This window comes from Macaca nemestrina, chromosome 20 (genome assembly GCF_043159975.1).
Source record: "Macaca nemestrina isolate mMacNem1 chromosome 20, mMacNem.hap1, whole genome shotgun sequence".
NCBI lineage: Eukaryota > Metazoa > Chordata > Mammalia > Primates > Cercopithecidae > Macaca > Macaca nemestrina.
In genome coordinates, this window is record NC_092144.1 from 11,794,355 (window position 1) to 11,816,966 (window position 22,612).

Consider the following 22,612-nt stretch of genomic DNA (forward strand, 5'->3'; position numbering starts at 1 on the left):
CTCTGGCCAGGCGCGGTGGTTCATGCCTGTAATCCCAGCACTTTGGGAGGCCGATGTAGGCGGATCATGAGGTCAAGCGATCAAGACCATCCTGGCTAACATGGTGAAACCCCATCTCTACTAAAAATACAAAAAAATTAGCTGGGCGTAGTGGCAGGAACCTGTAGTCCCAGCTACTCAAGAGGCTGAGGCAGGAGAATGGCGTGAACCCAGGAGGCGGAGGTTGCAGTGAGCCAAGATCGTGCCACTGCACTCCAGCCTGGGCGACAGAACAAGACTCCGTCTCAAAAAAAAAAAATTTTTTTCAAAGTACTCTATGACATGCACATACAAAAACCAATCTAAAAATGAAAAATGTACCTGAGAATGTAAATACATCCATCTCTTATCTTGAGGTTCTCTTGCCTAAAAGAAACAAATATTCTGTTTGGTTCCAGAATTTTCTTTCTTTCTTTCTTTTTTTTTTTTTTTTTAGAGATGGAGTCTTACTCTGTTGCCCAGGCTGGACTGCAGTGCACAATCTCGGTTCACCGTAACCTCCCCAGCAACCCTGGGTTCAAGCAATTCTCCTGCCTCAGCCTCCTAAGTAGCTGGGATTACAGGCGCCCACCAAAAATTACATGTCTGGTTAATTTTTATATGTTTAGTAGAGACAGGGTTTCACCAAGTTGGCCAGGCTGCTCTCGAACTTCTGACCTCAAGTGATCCCCCTGCCTCGGCCTCCCAAAGTGCTGAAATTAGAGGCGTGAGCCACCACACCCAGCCCGGTTTCAGAATTGTCTTGCCTTAGTTGCATCATACCTTTCAATCGATTTACATTTTCAAACCCAAGAAACAAAATTTAACACACTCACATATGGAATAACATTAAAAAGTGTTAACAGAAACTAGAAATTCAGCTGCTGTAATAGTCAGCAAATAAAGGAATCCAAAGGAAAATAAAACACTAGCCTGGACAACAGTGAGGATCTACAAAAAATTTACAAATTAGCCATGTGTGACAGTGCACACCTGTAGTCCTAGGTACTTGAGAAGCTGAGGTAGGAGGATTGTTTGAGCCAACAAAGGTGTTCGAGGTTACAGTTAGCTATGATCACACCACTGCACTCTAGTCTGGGTGACAGAGCAAGACTCTGACCAAAAAAAAAAAGGAAGAAAGAAAAGAAAAGAAAAAAGAAAAGGAAGGAAAACCACACCTGTAATCCCAGCACTTTGGGAGGCCGAGGTGGGAGGACTGTTTGAGGCCAGCAGTTTGGGATCAGCCTGGCCAACAAAGTGAGAACCCATCTCTAAAACACACACACACACACACACACACACACACTCTCACTCTCACTCTCTCTCTCTCTCTCTCTCCCTCCTCTTCTCCCTCTCTCTCTCAAGTCAGCTCAGACTAGCAGCCTGCTTCCCCACAATTGAGAAGGAAAACCCACACTCAGAAAGCTAAACACATACACAAGCTTGGGGCCCACATTCTTGCTGTTGGGCAACAACCCTTAGTGTGAGACAGTCCTTGGTGACAGAGGGCAGGGGCACCTGAGGAGCCAAAGGAATGAACTCTGGGAGCTCCACACACTCCCTCACCCCAGGTGACAGTGAAATCGCCCCTTCAATTGTCGTGAGGAAACTCTCAACTGGACTGAGATTAAGGTTCTGACCCAAATGAACTCCCCAATTCATTTATCCTGTGTCCAGGAGACAGATCTCTTGGCCTTTACAGACTTTCTCACTATAGAAAAATTACACTGAGTGCACCTACACAACAGATGCAAAACTCAAACCTAATGTCTAAAAATAGGCCCAAGGAAACCACAAGTATGCCCTCAGGAAGAGCATCACTCAATTCAGCCAATCCCCTAATGTGCATTCAGACCCCCAGTTTTCCAGTGCTCAGCAGCTTCTCTCAGTATAAAGGGCTCCTTTAGGCCAGGCGTGGTGGCTCACGCCTGTAATCCCAGCACTTTAGGAGGCCGAGGCGTGTGGATCACCAAGTCAAGAAATCGAGACCATCCTGGCCAACGTAGTGAAATCCCATCTCTACTAAAAATACAAAAAAAAAAAAAAAAATTAGCCGGGTGTCGTGGCGGGCGCCTGTAGTCCCAGCTACTTGGGAGGCTGAGGCAGGAGAATCTCTTGAACCCATGAGGCAGAGGTTGCAGTGACCCGAGATTGAGCCACTGCACTCCAGCCTGGCGACAGAGCGAGACTCCATCTCAAAAAAACAAAAAACAAAAACAAAGGGCACCTTCCACAGTAGGTATGAGCAGATAGGACACCTGCAGGGGAGGCTCCCTAGGAAGAAACAACTGGGCCTTCAATTACATCCCGTGGCAGACCCAAGGGTTGGCCTTAGAGCTTGGAGTCACTGACCTCAGTCTTCCAGTCCTCTTTGCTCTCCAGTCAAGTGACCTGCACCACTACTGATATTTAAATGAGACAAACCCAGTGTTTGAAGAAATCAAAGGGGAGGCTGAGGCAGGTGGATGACATGAGCCCAGAATGGAATTCCATGTGAAATCACCCAAAAGGAAAGAACAGACCTGAGGAACTTACTACACATGCTCAGAAGAAAAAAAGAGAAACAAAAATTTTTAATAAATGCAATATGATACTGGGATATTTTATTATTATTATTATTATTATTTGATGTTTTTGAGACAAGGTGTGAGACCTTGCTCAGCCTGGAGTGCAGTGGCACAATCAAGGCTCAAGGCAGCCTCAACCCCCCCGACTCAAGCAAACCTCCTGCCTCAGCCTCTCAAGTAGCTGGGGCTACAAGTGCAGGTCATTACGCACAGCTTTTTTTTTTTTTTTTTTTTTTCCCCTACTAGAGATGAGGTCTCTCTATGTCATCTAGGCTGGTCTTGAACTCCTGAGCTCAAGTGATCCTGACTCAGTCTCCCAAAGTGCTAGGATTACAGGCGTGAGCCACCGCTCCCGGCTTGGTATTTTACTATTTTCTGAAATCTATCTCTTTCCTTCCCCTTTGGAAATTTACATCCACTCTAAATGTTTATTTTACTTTTTTATTTTTTATTTTTTTGAGACAGAGTCTCACTCTGTCGCCCAGACTGTAGTGCAGTGGCGCAATCTCAGTTCAACTGCAACCTCTGCCTCCTGGGTTCAAGCTATTCTCCTGCCTCAGCCTCCTGAGTAGCCAGGATTACAGACGTCCACCACCATGCCCGGCTAATTTTTTGTATTTTTTAGTAGAGACAGGGTTTTGCCATGTTGGCTAGGCTATAGGTCTCCTAATTACATATATTTTACATTTTTCGAGAATCAATTGAGTAAATCTTTTCAAGGTGAAAAGCCCAGGGAGGGGAAGTGCTGCGCTGGAAAGGACAGATCGCCCAGAAAAGTTTCCAAAAAGGAGACTCAACCCAAAGGAGTTCCCATAGGATGTCAGGTCCCAGGATAGATACTGGCAAGAGAGGCACAAGCATTTTACACGAGGTAGCTTCAGGTCCTTCTCCCCTGTTTTCCTCTCATGTAAATACCCAAAGCATACATTAAATCTTTTAAAAAGAACCATCCATTCCTCTGTACAAAAAGGATAATTAAAATACTGCGTCTGGTTGAAATGCCCCACAGAAGACAGTTAATAACGACGTTGTGAACTGGAGAGAAGACATCGGCATTTGAAAGGAATCTAGAAATTTAGGGATTTATTCCCAGCTCTGGGAAGAACCAGGCTGGAAGACAGGGTCGTGGATTTGAGATCTGGCTTCCCATACACTTGGAAACCTTGAGAAACGAGTCCTCCCTTGGGAAGAAAAGAGGGCCTGAGGACCCCACACAACACTGCTCCTCAAACGCACGAACCCCACGACCCAGGCAGGATTCCCCCCATGACCCTCCCGTGCCCCCGCACAATCTGGGGAGACGCGGGACTGCGGGATCGGAGCTGCCCAGAGAGGGCTCCAGGGCTGGGGCCGCAGTCGCCGCGCAGGGACTGGACAGGACGCATGGGGTCCCGGCTGCTGGCCCAGCCCCACCCTGCGGCCAAAGAGACCGAGGGCCGAGCTGCGCCAGGGGGACTCGGGTCCACAGACCCGGGAGACAACGGCGGGGAGGCCTGGGTCCCACCACAGCCAGATCCGGCCGGTTCCAACCCGCCTCTCTCCCCCATCTCAAGACGCTCAGCCCCGCACACTCACCATTTCCCAGACTCTGGGATGTCCTGGTGTCCTGTCTACTTCTCCCGCGGCCAGCACAGCTCCCACCACCACCCGAGAGGCCCTTTTGGGGTGAGGAGACCCCATAGCGGAGCGCAGCGGCTCGTAGAGACGTCCTCGCCGTTTGCGCAGCGTCCCCTCCGCCCGCCTTCCCGGAGGCGCCCCTGATTGGACGTTGCACTCTTGGACCTGCCTTTCTTGCCTGAGTGACAGCTGGTCGGGAAGTCGCGTCTCTAAGCAACCTGCATTCGTCTGGGGTCAGGGATCTGTTCCCCTGCCACGGATATTTGCATCTAAGCAGAATTTGTTAACGTACCCGGGGTCGGGCGCTGGTGTCTGCCTGCAGCTCCTTCTGAGCGCGGAGACACAAGCGTGCACAGCGCAGGAAATTCCAGGCTTAGTTTCCAGATAAAGAGAGGCTCTTTGTCCACAGCAAAAAGGGCGCCCGAGCCATGCCAGACTGGAGCGGGAGGGTCAGATGCTCCCAGGCTTAGCATAAGGCTTCGAGGTCATTCATGGGTTTCTAACTCTTGTTTACAAATACAGACACTTAGAGTGACCTCATCATACCTAACAAAGAGTCTGACTACGTTTTAATTTTTGACAACTGACAGGGTTTAGGGCATCACCCATCCCTTCCCTCCCCCGCCACACTTTGCTCTAGTGGGAAGTTTGGACCCCACAGCCTTAGTCTGAGAGAAGGAGTTTTTTTTTTTTTTTTTTTTTTTCTTGTAGAGATGGCGGTGCGGGGGTGGGGGGGTCTCACTATGTTGCACAGGCTAGTCTCAAACTCCTGGGCTCAGGCGATCCTCCTTGGCTTCCCAAAGTGAAGGGATTACAGGCGTGAACCACCATGCCCGGTGAGGAATTCTTTTCAGTTCAACCCAAAGCCATGAGATGTGTTCAGTAAAACTGAACACTGGAAGGATATTTATTTCGGACCAGTTTTTGACTGTGTCCCTAGAGAACTTTTGTGGGTCCTTTATGTTTGGTTTGTGGTTGTTTTTGAGAAAGGGCCCCTTTGTCCCTCAGGCTGGAATGCAGTGGTGCAATCAGAGCTCACTGCAGCCTCGACTTTCTGGGTTTAAGCAATCCTCCCACCTCAGCCACCTGAGTAGCTGGAACCTCAGGCGCGTGCCACCATGCTTGACTAATTTCTTTCTTTTTATTTTTATTTTGTAGAAACAGGGTCTCGGCCGGGCGCGGTGGCTCAAGCCTGTAATCCCAGCACTTTGGGAGGCCGAGACGGGCGGATCACGAGGTCAGGAGATCGAGACCATCCTGGCTAACACAGTGAAACCCCGTCTCTACTAAAAAATACAAAAAAAAAAAAACAAAAAAAACCAAACAAACAAACAAACAAAAAAAACTAGCTGGGCGAGGTGGCGGGCGCCTGTAGTCCCAGCTACAAGGGAGGTTGAGGCAGGAGAATGGCATAAACCTGGGAAGCAGAGCTTGCAGTGAGCTGAGATCTGGCCACTGCACCCGGGCGACAGAGCAAGACTCCGTCTCAAAAAAAAAAAAGAAACAGGGTCTCACTATTTTGCCCAGGCTGATCTTGAACTCCTGGGCTCAAGTGATCTGCTGTCCTCAGCCTCGGAAGGAAGGAGGGAGGGAAGGAGGGAAGGAGGGAAGGAGGGAAGGAGGGAAGGAAGGAAGGAAGGAAGGAAGGAAGGAAGGAAGGAAGGAAGGAAGGAAGGAAGGAAAAAAAAAAGGAAACCCCTGTAGCCTTTGACTATCACTGTCTTATCTTCTCATCTTCCTCCTCCAAGCCTCTGTCCTAAGCAACCATTAATTTACTTTGGGTTGCTATATAGCTTTCCCATTCTAGACTTGGAATGGAATCATATACTATGTGTTCTTTGTGATTAACCTCATTCACTTAGCATAACTGTTTCAAGGGACATTTACATTGAAGTTTGTATCAATACTTCATTTGTTGTTTACAGTGAAACAATATTTCATTGTATGGATATAGCTCATTTTGTTTATCCATTCATCCATTAATAGGTATTTGGTTTGTTTCCACCTTTTAGCTGTTATTAATAAGGTTGCTATAAACATCCATTGTACAAGTTTTTCTGTAGACATAGGATTTCATTTCTCTTGGGAATACACTTAGGCATGGAATCGATGGATTACATGGTAATTCTATCTTTAATAGTTGAAGAGCTGCCAGACGCTTCTCCTTTGGGAAATTCTATTACACACATATTGGTGAACTAAATAGTGTTCTGCATATTTCTCAGGCTCTGTTCATTTTTCTGTTTTTTGTTTTTGTTTTTAAGATGTAGTCCTGGGCTGTGCATAGTGGCTCACACCTGTAATCCTAGCACTTTGGGAGGCCAAGGCGGGCAGATCACAAGGTCAGGAGATCGAGACCATCCTGGCTAACATGGTGAAACTCCGTCTCTACCGAAAATACAAAAAATTAGCCGGGTGTGGTGGCGGGCGCCTGTAGTCCCAGCTACTCGGGAGGCTGAGGCAAGAGAATGGCATGAACCCGGGAGGCGGAGTTTGTAGTGAGCCGAGATCGTGCCACTGCACTCCAGCCTGGGCAACAGAGCGAGACTCGGTCTCAAAAAAAAAAAAAAGATGTAGTCCTGTTATGTTACCCAGGCCGGACTGCTTCAGTCTCCCAAGTAAGTGGGTCTACAGGTGTGCACTAGCATGCCCAGTTTAAAGAAATAATTTCTTAAATCAGTGTTTGGCATTTTGCAGATCCCCTCTCCCTCCCCCAAGAAAATCTTTTTTTTTTTTTTTTTTTGAGACGGAGTTTCACTCTTGTTACCCAGGCTGGAGTGCAATGGCACGGTCTCAGCTCACTGCAACCTCCGCCTCCCAAGTACAAGTGATTCTCCTGGCTCAGCTTCCCAAGTAGCTGGGATTACCGGCACCTGCCACCATGCCCGGCTAATTTTTTTGTATTCTTAATAAAGATGGGGTTTCACCATGTTGGCCAGGCTGGACTTGAACTCCTGACCTCAGGTGACCCACCTGCCTCAGCCTCCCAAAGTGCTGGGTTTGCAAGCATGAGCCACCATGCCTGGCCCAAAAAATCTTATTCTCCAGCTGTCTCCCGAAAACCAGTAGGCCTACAGTCTACACTATACCTTCGTTAAATTCCTAGATCTCTTCCCAGTTGATTTTCACTTCTTTTTTGAGACAGACTCTCACCCTGTCGCCCAAGCTAGGGTGCAGTGGCAAAATCTTGGCTCACTGCAACCTCCGCCTCCTGGGTTCAAGCGATTCTCCTGCCTCAGCCTCCTGAGTAGCTGAGACTACAGGCTCCCGTCACTGCTCTGGCTAATTTTTGTATTTTTAGTAGAGATCAGGTTTCACCATGTTGGCCAGGCTGGTCTTGAACTACTGACCATACGTGATCTGCCCGCCTCAGCCAAGGTGGAACCAACCCAATTGTCCATCAAGGAATGAATGAATCAACTAAATGTGGCCTATCCATACAATGGAATATATACACACACACACGCAGACACACACACACACAGATAAGATTTGCAAAATTTTCTTCCATATATATACTGATCCAAAATCAATTTCCTTCCAATGTAAAGTATACATGTGGTTGGTTTGAGAAGAGCCCAGTGCCCAGGCTAGGGTTGTAGGGTTCAAACTCCGCATCAAAGTCAAGTGCTCAGGTGTTATAGTGATTCCTTTTCTAAAGTGCCTCGATAAGTAGAGGTGGGAAAGGGATGTGTGGAAGCCTCAAGACCATCAACAGCAAAAGTTAAAATGGATAGGATGAGGTCATTTTAAGTGTCTGTGTTTGTAAACAAGGGCCACAGTTCTTTTTGTTTTGCTTTTTTGAAAATAAAAAAAAACACTGCCTGGTTTCTCAAAGAAGGTCACTACATAATGATAAACAGGTCAATTCAGCAAGAGCATATAAAAGTTGTAAATATATTTGCACCCAACACTGGAGCACCCAGATATAGAAGTAGAGAATACTTCCAAACTCAATCTACAAGGCCGCTATTACCCTGATGCCAAAACCAGACAAAGACACACCAAAAAAAGAAAACTATAGGCCAATATCACTGATGAATGTTGATGCAAAAATCCTCAACAAAATGCTAGCAAACTGAATTCAACAACACATTAAAAATACAATGTATCGTGACCAAGTGGGATTTATCCCAGGGTGCAGGGTTGGTTCAACATATGCAAATCAATTAATGTGAGACATCGTATCAACAGAATGAAGGACAAAGACCATACTATCATTTCAATGGATGCTCAAAAAGCATTTGATAAAATTCAACATCTCTTCATGATAAAAACCCTCAAAAAACTGAGTATAGAAGGAACATGCCTCAACATAATAAAACCCGTATGTGGGCCAGGTGTGGTGGTTCATGTCTGTCATTCCAGCACTTTGGGAGGCGGAGGTGGGTGGATCATTTGAGGTCAGGAGTTCGAGACTATCCTGGCTAACATGGTGAAATGCTGTCTCTACTAAAAATACAAAAAATTAGCGGGGTGTGGTGACGGGCGCCTGTAGTCCCAGCTACTCGGGAGGTTGAGGCAGGAGAATGGTGTGAACCCAGGAGGTGGAGCTTGCAGTAGCTGAGATCACGCCACTGCACTCCAGCCTGGGAAACAGAGCAAGACTCTGTCTCAAAAAAAAGAAAACACCATATATGACAGACCCATAGCTAGTATCATACTGGATAGGCAAAAACTGAAAGCCTTTCCTCTAAGATCAAGAACACAACAAGGATGCCCACTTTGCCACTGTTATTCAACATAGTACTAGCTGAAGCAATCAGACGAAAGAAAGAAATAAAGGGCATCCAAATGGGAAAGGAAGAAAGCAAATTATCCTTGTTTGCAAATGATATAATCCTATATCTGGAAAAAACTCAAGACTCCACCAACCAGCACTTTGGTAGGCCAAGGCAGGCGGATCACAAGGTCAGGAGTTTGAGACCAGCCTGGCCAATATCATCTCTACTAAAAATACAAAACTTAGCTGGGCATGGTGACGTGCACCTGTACTCCCAGCTACTCAGGAGGCTGAGGCAGAAGAATTGCTTGAACCCAGGAGGCGGGGTTGCAGTGAGCCGAGATTGTACCACTGCACTCCAGCCTACTGGAGTAGGAGCCGAGATCGTACCACTGCACTCCAGACTCTGTCTCAAAAAATAAAAATAAAAAAGACTCCACCAAAAAACTATTAGAACTGATAACTCGGCCGGGCGCGGTGGCTCAAGCCTGTAATCCCAGCACTTTGGGAGGCCGAGACGGGCGGATCACGAGGTCAGGAGATCGAGACCATCCTGGCTAACACGGTGAAACCCCGTCTCTGCTAAAAAATACAAAAAACTAGCCGGGCGCGGTGGCGGGCGCCTGTAGTCCCAACTACTCGGGAGGCTGAGGCAGTAGAATGGCGTGAACCCGGGAGGCGGAGCTTGCAGTGAGCTGAGATCCGGCCACTGCACTCCAGCCTGGGCGGCAGAGCCAGACTCTGTCTCAAAAAAAAAAAAAAAAAAAAAAAAAAAAAAAAAAAAAAAAGAACTGATAACTCAACTCAGTAAAGTTCCAGGATACAAAATCAACATACAAAAATCAGTAGCATTTCTATATGCCAACAGCAAACAATTTTAAAAAGAAGTCATTAAAGTAATCCCATTTATAATAGCTACAAATAAAATTAAATACCTAGGAATTAACTTACCCAAAGAAGTGAAAGATACCTACAATGAAAGCTATAAGACATTGATGCAAGAAATTGAAGAGGACACAAAAAATGAAAAGATACTCATGTTCATGCACTGGAAGAATCACTATTGTTAAAATGTCCACACTAACTAAAGCAATCTAGAGATTTAATACAATCCCAATCAAAATACCAATGACGCTCTTCACAGAAATAGAAAAAACCATCCTAAGATGTATGTGGAACCAAAGAAGACCCAGAAGAGCCAAGCTATCCTAAGCAAAAAGTACAAAACTGAAGGAATCATATTACCTGACTTTAAATTATTTAAATATGACTATAAATCATATTATCTAACTTTAGAGCTACAGTAACCATAATGGCATGGTACTGGAATAAAAACAGACGCAAAGATCAGTGGAGCAGAACAGAGAAGCCAGAAATAAATCCATACATCTATGGTGAAGTCATTTTTGACAAAGGTGCCAAGAACATACACTGGGAAAACGACAGTCTCTTCAGTAAAGAGACTGGGAAAACTGGATATCCATATGCAAAATAATGAAACAGACCCCTCTCTCTCACCATACACAAAAAGCAAATCAAGATCAGTTACAGACTCAAATCTAAGACCTTAAACTATGAAACTACTAAAAGAAAATATAGGGAAATTCTCCAGAACATTGGAGTGGGCAAATATTTCTTGAGTAATATCCTACAAGCACAGGCAACCAAAGCAAAAATAGATAAAGGGGTCACATTAAGTAAAGAGCTTCTGTACAACAAAGTGAAAAGACAAGCTACAGAATGGGAGAAAATATTTGCAGACTACCCATCTGACAAGGAATTAGTAACCAGAATATAGGCCAGGCGCAGTGGCTCATGCCTGTAATCCCAGCACTTTGGGAGGCCGAGGCGGGAGGATCACGTGGTCAGGAGTTTGAGACCAGCCTGACCAACATGGAGAAACCCTGTCTCTACTAAAAATACAAAATTAGCTGGGCGTGGTGGCACATGCCTGCAATTCCAGCTACTCCGGAGGCTGAAGCAGGAGAATCGCTTGAACCCATGAGGCAGAGGTTGTGGTGAGCTGAGATTGCACCATTCCACTCCAGCCTGGGCAACAAGAGGGAAACTCCATCTCAAAAACACAAAAACAAAAACAACTTTTTAAAAAACCCCAGAATATATAAGGAGCTCCAAAAAAATCTATAGAAAAAAATCCAATAATCGGATTAAAAATGGGCAAAAGATCTGAAAAGACATTTCTCAAAAGAAGGCATGCAAATGGCAAACAGTTATACGAAAAGGCCAACATCATTGATCATCAGAGAAATGCAAATCAAAACTATTATACAATGAGAAATCATCTCACCCCTGTTAAAATGACTTTTATCCAAAAGTCAGGCAGTAACAAATGCTGGAGAGGATGTGGAGAAAAGGGAACCTTTGTACACCGTTTTTCAGTTTTCTTGCACTGCCATGCTTGGGTGGGTTTTTTCTTGACTTTCAGTATAGTTTTTCTCCCTTCTGTAGTCTGAGAGAATCCAGAAGGCAAGAATCAATACCCCTCAACACCAGCAAATGATTAGGTGACCCCAAGTATCCCCAAAGGAATGGAAACTGGGGTTGGGGAAGAAAAGCTGAGTGCCCCAGGGGTTCGTTATTTATTTGAGGGGGATACCAGGAGACTCTTTCTAGCCCAGGGTATCCAGCTGCTCCCCTGAGAGGCTCCAAACCCCATCTCTGAGAAGATAACCCAGGAGCCCATAATTCACTAGATCCTCCAAGAGACTTGGCAGCTGTGGGCATCCTGGGTCAGCCTCAGGCAGTTCTGAAATCCAGGACCAGGGAAGGACAGAGGGTGGGCTGAGGACACATCACCCCGTCAAGTTTCCAAAAAGGAACCTCAACCCAAAGACATTCTGATAAGCTGTCTGTGCCTAGGGAAGATGAAAGGAGAGGCACAAAGGTTTTTTACGGTAGAGCGCCAGGTGCTTCCTCTCTGCTTTCCTCTCAGAGGAAAAGTCCACAAAGAGAAAACAAATCTCTCAAAAAGAGCCATCCATTGCTTTGTAGGAAAAAATGAATAAACAATTCTAATACCGTGTTTGTTGAAAATGTAGAATGAAGGACAAAACGCTGATAAAGTTTGCTGGATGTGGTGGCTCACGCCTATAATTCCAGCACTTTGTGAGGCTGAGGTGGGCAGATCACGAGGTTAAGAGATCGACACCATCCTGGCTAACATGGTGAAACCTCGTCGCTACTAAAAATAAAAAAAATTAGCTGGGCGTGGTGGTGCGCGCCTGTAATCCCAGCTACTTGGGAAGCTGAGGCAGGAGAATCGCTTGAACCCAGGAGGCAGAGGTTGCAGTGAGCTGAGATCACACCACTGCACTCCAGCCTGGCGACAGAGCGAGAGTCCGTCTCAAACAAACAAACAAAAAGCCAACGATATCCTTTGTTTTATAGGGAAAAACGAATAAGCAATTCTAATACTGTATTTGTTGGAAATGTAGATTGACGGACAAAAACCTGATAAAGTTGTGAATTGGAGAGGGAAATCTGGTCTTTGGAAATGCAGGGAGGAATTTATTCCCAGCCCCTGTATGAGGGCCGGGGTCGTGTCTTTGGGACCCTGCTTCCCACACTTTTAGAAGACCTGGAGGGAAACCAGTACCCCAGGGAAAGATGATGGACTGAGGATCCCACAGGCCACAGCTCCTCCCACACGAACCGCACACCCGAAGCGGGATTCCCCCCATGACTCTCCGGTGACCCCGGCACAATCTGGAGACATGCGGGGCTGCGGGTGCGGGGCTGGGGCCGCAGGCGCCACGCACGGACGGGACAGGACGCCCGGGGTCCCTGCTGCCGGCCCAGACCCACCTTGCAGCCGAAGGGTCTTGAGCAGGGGAACTCAAGTCCCAGACCCCGAAGTCGCTGCGGGGAGGCCCGGGTCCTTCCACAGCTCGATCGGGCCGATTCCAACCAGCCCCTCCTCCAAGTCTAGGAACTCCAGGCCCCGCACACGCACCGTATCCTGGCTTTCAGGTGACCTGGCTTCCTTACTACGCTACGCCTCCTTTGGTCAGAGCTAGTCACAGCACGACAGAAGCTGCAGCGGCACCACCTGTGGCGTCCCCGGCAGAAATGACCTGCCCCGCCGACTTGTTGACCGTTGCCCAGGCATCCTGACGGCACACCTGATTGGACTGCTCAGAGCACGCCCCAGCGCCGCTGATTGGATAGATTCGGGCTCCACCCCCTGCGTCATAGAAGTCATCTAATAGGTGGCAGAAGGGAGCCGGATTGATAAGCTGTAGCGGCAGCCAATAGCAGGCCCAGCTTCCTCCTGGCAACCAAACCAGGGTCTGCTGGAGGTATCAACACTATTGTCCACAAGGTTTCCAGAACTACTACTGGCCTTTGTCCTGTACTCGGTGGGCCCTTTCTGCCTCTTCCAGGTCACAGATGTGCACAAGGAATTACAGACTCAGTGTCCAATGGGGACATCTCCTTCCCTCAGAGCAAGAGGGAAGCCGAGTCCAAACCAGGCCACACTGGAACAGCGGGGAGGCCCTGATGTCCTCGAGGGATCAGGAATTTGGGATGGGGCAGTTGGTGCCATGGCCAAGCCATTCTCTCACCTTCTCTCTCAGTCTACTCATTTTCAGCCCAGAAAAAACAAACAAAAAAACCCAACCAAACAACAACAACAACAAAACATGCCAACATGGGAATAAAATAAAGGCATGGAAAAATTATTAAATGCATAGTTGTATGGCAGCATTATTCCATAAGGCAATCAAAAGGAAAGCAAACATTTGAACTAGCTCAGGCAAGCAGCCTTTTTCACCCACAGTTCACATGGAAAACCTGCATTCAGGTTTGACATAATCTTGGAAGTAAGACTCTGACTACTAAAATGAATGTCCAGAGTCAATCAGACCCTCCTGATGAGGTAGGGAAACCTAAGGATTTAACTCTGGGAGCTCAACATGCCCTCATGTACCCTCCACACAGTGTGGAAAAGCTGCCTCCTTCAAGACCTTCATTTACACCTGCAGGAGACTCTTACCTGGAGTCAGTTTAAGGTTCTAACCTACATAAACTATCAACTACATACATCCTTTCTCCAGGAGACAACCAAAATGAGTCTTTATCTGAGCCCGACCATCCCAGATTTACTTCATATATACAAATTACAGTTGGACCACAGTGACCCTATGTATGCCAAAACACGTTGCCCAGAAAATAATCACAGCCTGATAAAGGACAGAACAGCCCAAGCATGTCTTCACATGAATCTTTTGCTTTCCAAGGCTCTGCTTCTCAGAATCTGCACCCCTAAAGCTGTTCTGAGCAACCGGAGGCCACCTACAGAGACAGCAGGCTGCCCAGAAAGCCACATGGGGAGTTCCATTTCCCTCCCTTTGCAGGCTCCAGACTGGCCTCAGGTTGGAGTCACTACAAGGAGTTCCACTGACTCCCTTTCTGGAAAATGACTCAAACCAGTTTTCTGGAGGACTATATGCAATGATAGACATGAAGATTACATGTTCAATTTGCTTTTATTTACATGATTTACCTTTTTTGTTTTTGAGAAAGGGTCTTGGTCTGTCACCCATGCTTAATCTTGACTCACTGCAACCTCCACCTCCTGGGCTCAAGCGATCCTTCCACCCCAGCCTCCTGAGTAGCTGGGACGACAGGTGTGCACCAACATGCTTGGCTAATATTTAAATTTTTTGTAGAAATGAGGTCTCACTATATTGCCCAGGCTGGTCTCAAACTCCTGAATTAAAGCAATTCTTCTGACTCAGCCTCCCAAAGTGCTGGGATTACAGGCGTGAGCCACTGTGCCTGGCTGATGTAACTTTTCATAGGTTAAGAAAGTGATTAACCCTGTGAACCACAGTTGGACTTCACTGACTCTCAAAACTTGTAGCTAATTATTTTTATTTTATTTTATTTTGAGACAGAGTTTCGCTCTTTTTGCCCAGGCTGGACTGCAATGGCGTGATCTCGGCTCACCACAACCTCTACCTTCTGGGTTCAAGTGATTCTCCTGCCTCAGCCTCCCAAGTAGCTGGAATTACAGGCATGCAGCACCACCCTGGCTAATTTTGTATTTTTAGTAGAGACAGGGTTTCTCCATGTTAGTCAGGCTGGTCTTGAACTCCCAACCTCAGGTGATCTGCCCGCCTCGGCCTCCCAAAGTGCTGGGATTACAGGCATGAGCCACAGTGCCCAAAGTGAATTGTTAATTTAATTTTATGTTGCCTTAACATCCATTTTAAATACAAGTGTAACTTTCTCATACCAGAAGGGGTTTATTCACTGTTAACACAGTTTCCAGTTCTCCACCTCCTCCCAGTTCCTCAATGTAGTGAATCCATACATCTGCCTTAGACAACTGATTCCCAGTGACCACCTCACTATAGGACAGCTAGATGAAACATTCTCACTGACCCCACTGAACCCCCACGCTTCGTATGAACTGTGTAGGTGTGTCAGTGACCACCTCTCAGTCACTTTGTGACCTCCTTGAACTTGTGCCTGCTTGCTTTAAACCCACCAATTAAAATTCCCTAGGGGAAACTTTTTTTTTTTTTTTTTGAGTGGGTGTCCTGCTCTGTCTCCCAGGCTGGAGAGCAGTGGCGCAATATCAGCTCACTGCAACCTCTGCCTCCCAGGTTCAAGCGATTCTCCTGCCTCAGCCTCCCAAGTAGCTGGGACTACAGGTGCCTGCCACCACACCCGGTTAATTTTTTGTATTTTTAATGGAGATGGGGTTTCACCATGTTAGCCAGGATGGTCTTGATCTCCCGACCTCATGATCCGCCCACCTCCGCCTCCCAAAGTACTGGGATTACAGGCGTGAGCCACCTCGCCCAGCCATACCCCTAGGGGGGAACTTTCAATAACACCCTGGACTCTAATAAAGGTACTGACCCATGGATTCAGCCATTTCTCCCTCTCTCTCCATGTGGTCCCTGACTTCTGTGTGTGTGGTCTCCATGTGTGCTGTGTATCCTCCAGGACCTGTAAGTAATAAAATCCTTATTTCCATCTTATGTCTCTCGTAATCATTGAAAGATCCTAATTTTAAAGATCCTAAATTAGAACACTTGGTGTAGTTGGCAGGATACAGAGTGATTCTCATGATTAGCACAAGATATCTTTGAGTTGCTATAGCTTATTTTTTTTTTTTTTTTTTTTTTTTTTTTTTTGAGACGGAGTCTCACGCTGTTGCCCAGGCTGGAGTGCAGTGGCGCGATCTCGGCTCACTGCAAGCTCCGCCTCCCGGGTTCCCGCCATTCTCCTGCCTCAGCCTCCTGAGTAGCTGGGACTACAGGCGTCCGCCACCGCGCCCGGCTAATTTTTTGTATTTTTAGTAGAGACGGGGTTTCACTGTGGTCTCGATCTCCTGACCTTGTGATCCGCCCGCCTCGGCCTCCCAAAGTGCTGGGATTACAGGCTTGAGCCACCGCGCCCGGCTGAGTTGCTATAGCTTATTAACATAAATCATTTGGGCAACCACACTGGTGAGGCAGTGGTGTTTGCTGTAATAAATGAAAGAGAGACTAAAAAACAATATGAGACCAGGCACGGTGGCTCACGCCTGTAATCCCAGCACTTTGGGAGGCCAAGGCAGGCAGATCACGAGGTCAGGATATCAAGACCATCCTGGCTAACACGGTGAAACCCCCATCTCTACTAAAAATACATTTAAAAAAAAATAGCTAGGCATGGTGGCACGTGCCTGTAGTCCCAGCTACTCATGAGGCTGAGGCTGGAGAATCACTTGAACCCAGGAGGCGGAGGTTACAGTGAGCCGAGATCACGCCACTGCACTCCAGCCTGGGTGACAGGGCGAGACTCTGTCTCAAAAAAAAAAAAAAGAAAAAGAAAAAAAAGAAAGATCAACAAAATGAAGAGTTTTTTTTAAAAAAGATAAAATCAACAAAACTCTGACTCACTAGATAAAAATAGCAGATTCAAATAAATAAAATCAGAGGTGAAAAAAGGAGTTGGCTGGGTGTGGTGGCTCACGCCTATAATCCCAACACTTTAGAAGGTCAAGGAGGGTGGATCACTTGAGGTCAGGAGTTTGAGACAAGCCTGGCCAACATGGTAAAACCCCGTCTCTACTAGAAATACAGAAAATTAGCTGGCCACGGTGGCGCATGCCTGTAATCCCAGCTACTCAGGAAGCTGAGACAGGAGAATCACTTGAACCCGGGAGGGGGAGGTTGCAGTGAGCAGAGATTGCACCACTGCACTCCAGCCTGGGCAAGAGAGTGAGACTCTGTCTCAAAAAAACAACAACAACAACAAACGGGGTCATTGCAACTTAATACTAAAGAAATACAAAGAATTCTAAAACAGACTATTATGAACAACTACAGGCCAACGAATTGGAAAACCTAGAAGAAAGGGGTAAGTTCCTGGGCACATACAACCTATCAAAATTGAGTCATGAAGAAATGGAAAATCTGAACAGACTAATAAGAAGTAATGAGGTTAAATCAGTAATAAGTGTCCCATCAAAGAAAAGCCCAGAACCTGATGGCTTCACTGCTGAATTCTACCAAACACACACAACTAAAAAGTACAGGCCAATATCCCTGATTAATATAGATGCAAAAATTATCGACAAAATACATGCAAACTGAATTCAACAGCACACTGAAAAGACCATTCACCCTGACCAAGTGGGATGCATCCCATGGGTGTAGGGATACTTCAACATATGGAAACCAATAAACGTGACACATCACAGTAACATAATCAACAAGAAAAAAATATCATTTCAATATATGCAGAAAATGATTCGATAACATTCCATATAATTCATGATAAAAACTCACAACAGGCCGGGCGTGGTGGCTCATGCCTGTAATCCCAGCACTTTGGGAGGCCGAGGCGGGTGGATCACGAGGTCAGGAGATCGACACCATCCTGGCTAACACGGTAAAACCCCATCTCTACTAAAAATACAAAAAAAAAAAAAATTTAGCCGGGTGTGGTGGCAGGCACCTGTAGTCGCAGCTACTCGGGAGGCTGAGGCAGGAGAATGTCATGAACCAGGGAGGCAGAGCATGCAGTGAGCCGAAATCATGCCACTGCACTCCAGCCTGGGTGACAGAGCGAGACTGTCTCAAAAAAAAAAAAAAAAAAAACCTCACAACACACTGGGCGCGGTGGCTCACACCTGTAATCTCAGCATTGTGGGAAGCCAAGGCAGGTGGATTACGAGGTCAAAAGATCAAGACCATCCTGGCCAACATGGTGAAACCCCATCTCTACTAAAAATACAAAAAATTAGCTGGGCGTGGTGGCGCACACCTGTAGTCCCAACTACTCGGGAGGCTGAGGCAGGAGGATCACTTGAACCCAGGAGGTGGAGATTGCTGTGAGCCAAGATTGCGCCACTGCACTGCAGCCTGGTGACACAGTGAGACTCTGTCTCGAGGGGAAAAAAAAAAACTCACAACGAATTATGTATAGAAGGAACATACCTCGACACAGTAAAAGCTTTATATGACAAACCCACAGCAAACATCATACTGAACAGGAAAAAATGGAAAGCTTTCTCTCTAATATCTGGAATAAGATAAGCATTCCTACCACTTCTATTCAGTTTTGTACTGGAAGCCCTAATCAGAATTATTAGACAAAAAAGAACAAAAGAGGAAGGGAGGGAAGGAAGGAGAAAAGCCATCCAAATTGGAAAGAAGTAAAATTATATTTTTGCAGACAAGATTGTACATGTAGAAAACCCTAAACACACCACCAAAAAATTGTTAGAACTAAAACAAATTCAGCAAAGTTGCAGGATATGAAAATCAACACATAAAAATCAGTAGTGGTCCCAGCCTGGCCAATATGGTGAAAAACCCCATCTCTACTAAAAATAAAAAAAAATAAAAAAAATTAGCCGGGTGTGGTGGCGGATGCCTGTAGTCCCAGCTACTTGGAAGGCGGAGTGTTTCTATATGCCAACAGCAAACTATTAGAAAAAGGAATCAAGAAACCAATCCCATATATGATAGCTACAAAAACAAAATATTTAGCAATAAATATAACCAAAGAAGTGAAAGAGCTCTACGATGAAAACTATAAAATCCTGGTGAAATAAATGAAGAGTACACAAATAAATGCGAAGATATTCTGTGTTTATGGACTGAAAGAATTTTTTTTTTTTTTTCTTTTTGAGACACGATCTCACTTTGTCACCCAGGTTGGAATGCAGTGCTGTGATCACAGCTCACTGCAGCCTTGATCTTCCAGGCTCAAGTGACCTCGCTGCCTCAAATGGGACTACAGGCACACACCACCACGCCCAGCTAATTTTCTAAAAATTTATTGTAGAGACGAGGTCTCACTATGTTTCCTAGGCTGGTCTCAAACTACTGGGCTCAAGTGATCCTTCTGTCTCAGCCTGCTAAAGGGCTGGGAATACCGATGTGAGCCACCATGCCCACCTTAGAATATTCTTCGAATGTCCATACCACCCAAAGCAATTCACAGATTCAAGTGTGATCCCTATCAAAATATGAAAGCCATACTTCACAGAAATCGAAAAAATTATCCTAAAATTCATATAGAACCACAAAAATAGCCAAAGCAATCTTGAGTCTGACTTCATAATAGACTACAAAAAAAGCAACCAAAAAAGCACCGTACTAACATAAACACAGACACATAGACCAATGGAACAGAATAGAGAAACCAGAAATAAATCCACACACTTAACAACAATTTTTGACGAAGGTGCCAAAAACACAGATTGGAGAAAGGACAGTCTCTTCAATGAATGGTGATGGGAAAACTGGATTATCAACATGCAGAAAATTGAAACTGGACCCCCATCTTTCACCATATACAACAATTCACTCAAAATGGATTACGGACTTACATGTAAGACTTTGAAATTACTAAAAGAAAACATAGAGGAAAATTCTACATGACCTCGTCTGTGCAAGGATTTTGTGGGTAAGAACTCAAACACACAGGCAACAAAAGCAAAAATAGACACAAGATTACACCAAACATCTCAATCCCAGTGTATCTCACTCATCCCGCCTCTGGGAGTTACTCTGGGGCAGTCTCTGGCTGGATTCATCTTTCTCTGTGCTCCACACAGACCTAGTACCAAGGGGAATACAAGCAGCATTTACTTGTTCACCAAAAAAAGGGGGATCCGCAGGACGGTGCTGCAGTTCAGGCTGTGGCCATGCTCGGGCATCAGTAGACAGGTAAAATGTAAAAAGCCAACCCACAGGTGGTGCATAGTGAGGTGCTTGACAGTATTCTGTCTAAAGTGTTTCGTTTTGTTTTGTTTTTTTTGAGACAGGGTCTCACTCTATCATGCAGGTTGGAGTGCAGCGGCGTGATCTCAGCCCACTGCAACCTCCGCTTCCCAGGTTCAGGTGATTCTCCTGTCTCAGCCTCCCAAGTAGCTGGAATTACAGGCATGTACCACCACGCCCAGCTAATTTTTATATTTTTAGTAAAGACAGGGTTTCAACATGTAGGCCAGGATGGTCTCGAACTCCTGACCTCAAGGTATCTGCCCACCTCGGCCTCCCAAAGTGCTAGGATTACAGGCGTGAGTCAACGTGCCTGGGCATAAAGTGTTTTCATTAGTATTCATATTGTGGTATTATTGTCATCATCATCATTTTCATAAAGTAGAAAGTAAAACTTCTCTCAACGGTATCCACAATTTACACTGCAGATGTAACTATTCCTTGAGAACAAGATAAAAACTGGCCTGGGAAACAGAACTAAAGCTTGTAACTTAGTTCTGTGATTACTATACTGATTTCTTCTATGGTTGCTTATTCTTCTATACCCTGTAAGCAAATTCCGTGATTATTAGTTTTGGGTGATTCATGCCTTCCTCACTAGAAAGAACAATTTGGTTTATTATGCTATCTTCCATGCATTTCTCCAACACCAGTCACTATTTCAGTCAGACCATGAAGAAAAATATTTTTGGAAATGGAAATTTGATGTTCTGTCATTTAAAGATACTTCATGAAATCCACTCCAAGACGGATCACTTGCTTCATTTCCTCACAGAGCTTTTTTTTTTTTTTTTGAGATGCAGTCCCACTCTGTCACCCAGGCTAGAGTGCAGTGGCGTGATCCTGGCTCACTGCAACCTCTGCCTGCCGGGTTCAAGCAATTCTCCTGCCTCAGCCTCCCGAGTAGCTGGGATTACAGGCGCGCACCACCATGCCCGGCTAATTTTTTGTATTTTTAGTAGAGACGGGGTTTCCCCATGCTGGCCAGGCTGGTCTCGATCTCCTGACCTCGTGATCCACCTGCCTCAGCCTCCCAAAGTGCTGGGATTACAGGCATGAGCCACCATGCCCAGCCCATTTATTTCTTTATTGTGCAAGCAGTGACTTATTTCTCCACTGCTTTTTTTTTTTTTTAGGAGTCTTTCTCTGTCACATAGGCTGGAGTGCAGTGGCATGATCTCAGCTCACTGTAACCTCTGCCTCCCAGGTTCAAGCAATTCTCTTGCCGCAGCCTCCTGAGTAGCTGGAATTACAGGTGTGCACCACCGTACCCAGCTGATTTTTCTATTTTTAGTGGAGATGGGGTTTCGCTATGTTGGCGAGGCTGGTCCTGAACTCCTGGCCTTAAGTCATCTGCCTGCCTCAGCCTCCCAAAGTGCTGGGATTACAGGTGTGAGCCACCACACCAGGCCTGGCTCTCCATTTCTTGAACAACACTTTTACCCCAGGTACAGAATTAGTGGTCAATAGTTACACATTACCTATTATATAAACTTTCCATACCTAAGAAGTTCTCTCCCACCTTTTCTGGACACTATATGCTGCTACTTTCTTCTCATATTCTTAAAGATCTGTTTCTGAGGAAAAAATTTCTATTTGCTTAAATTATCAGATATATATTTGATATATATGTCGGTGAATAGTGTGCAGAGGAAATTAAAATTATCCATCCTTAATAAAGGGAGGTGGTTATCACAGGCCCTGGCTCTGGGAGTGGGGTCCAGGTCTACAGGGAAGGGGGCAGGAGACAGGGGAGTCAATCCTGGGTATCAAATCTAAATGCCTACTAATGGACTGTGTAGGGACAGGTCCCTCATGGGTAGAAAAATGAAGGAAAAAAAAAAAAAAAAACAGTGCTGAAAACAAGTAGGAAAGAGACCTAGAGAATAGGCACAGTGACTCACGCCTGTAACCCCGGCACGGCACTATGGGAGGCCGAGGCAGGCAGATCACTTGAGATCAGCAGTTCAAGACCAGCCTGGCCAACATGGCGAAACCCCATCTCTACTAAAAATACAAAAATTAGCTGGGTGTGGTGGTGCACACTTGTAATCCCAGCTACTCAAGAGGCTGAAGCGTGAGAATCACTTGAACCCGGGAGGCGGAGGGTGCAGTGAGCCAAGATCTCGCCACTGCACTCCAGCTTGGGGGACAGAAAAAGAGAGAGACCTAGAGTATCTTGGTACCCTGAAGGTCCCACAAAGTCTGTGCAGTACTGTAGCCTTTTTCCCCTTTTGTGTAAAACATACATAAAATTCATCATCATAATTAAGTGTGCAGTTCAGTGCCATTAAGAACATTCATACTAGTGTGCAACCATCACCACCATCCATCTCTAGAACCCTTTTTATTTTGCAAAATTGAAACTCTATGCCCATTAAATATCCATCATCCAATTTCCCTAACCCATGGCAAATGGTATTGTACTT

General features: G+C 45.8%; 1 protein-coding gene across 6 annotated transcripts in view; it reads right to left on the reverse strand.

Moving 5' to 3' along the window:
- The window catches only part of LOC105468319 (zinc finger protein 709), a 28,641-nt gene extending 15,508 nt beyond the window's left edge, over nt 1-13,133 (reverse strand). Inside the window, exons 1-2 of one of the 6 annotated variants that reach the window (XM_071086288.1) lie at nt 12,751-12,864; nt 11,234-11,395 (exon numbers count right to left, since the gene is read on the reverse strand). Coding sequence is in view for 3 of the 6 variants with exons in the window: in XM_011718653.3 (XP_011716955.2) it covers nt 361-405; nt 4,161-4,265 (150 nt within the window). In the remaining 3 variants the exon portion in view is untranslated. Of the gene's footprint in view, nt 1-360; nt 406-4,160; nt 4,868-11,233; nt 11,396-12,750 lie in introns of those variants that run through there. The other 5 variants (XM_011718653.3, XM_011718434.3, XM_011718725.3 and 2 more) reach the window with 5 other exon arrangements.
- Nucleotides 13,134-22,612: the final 9,479 nt, after the last annotated feature.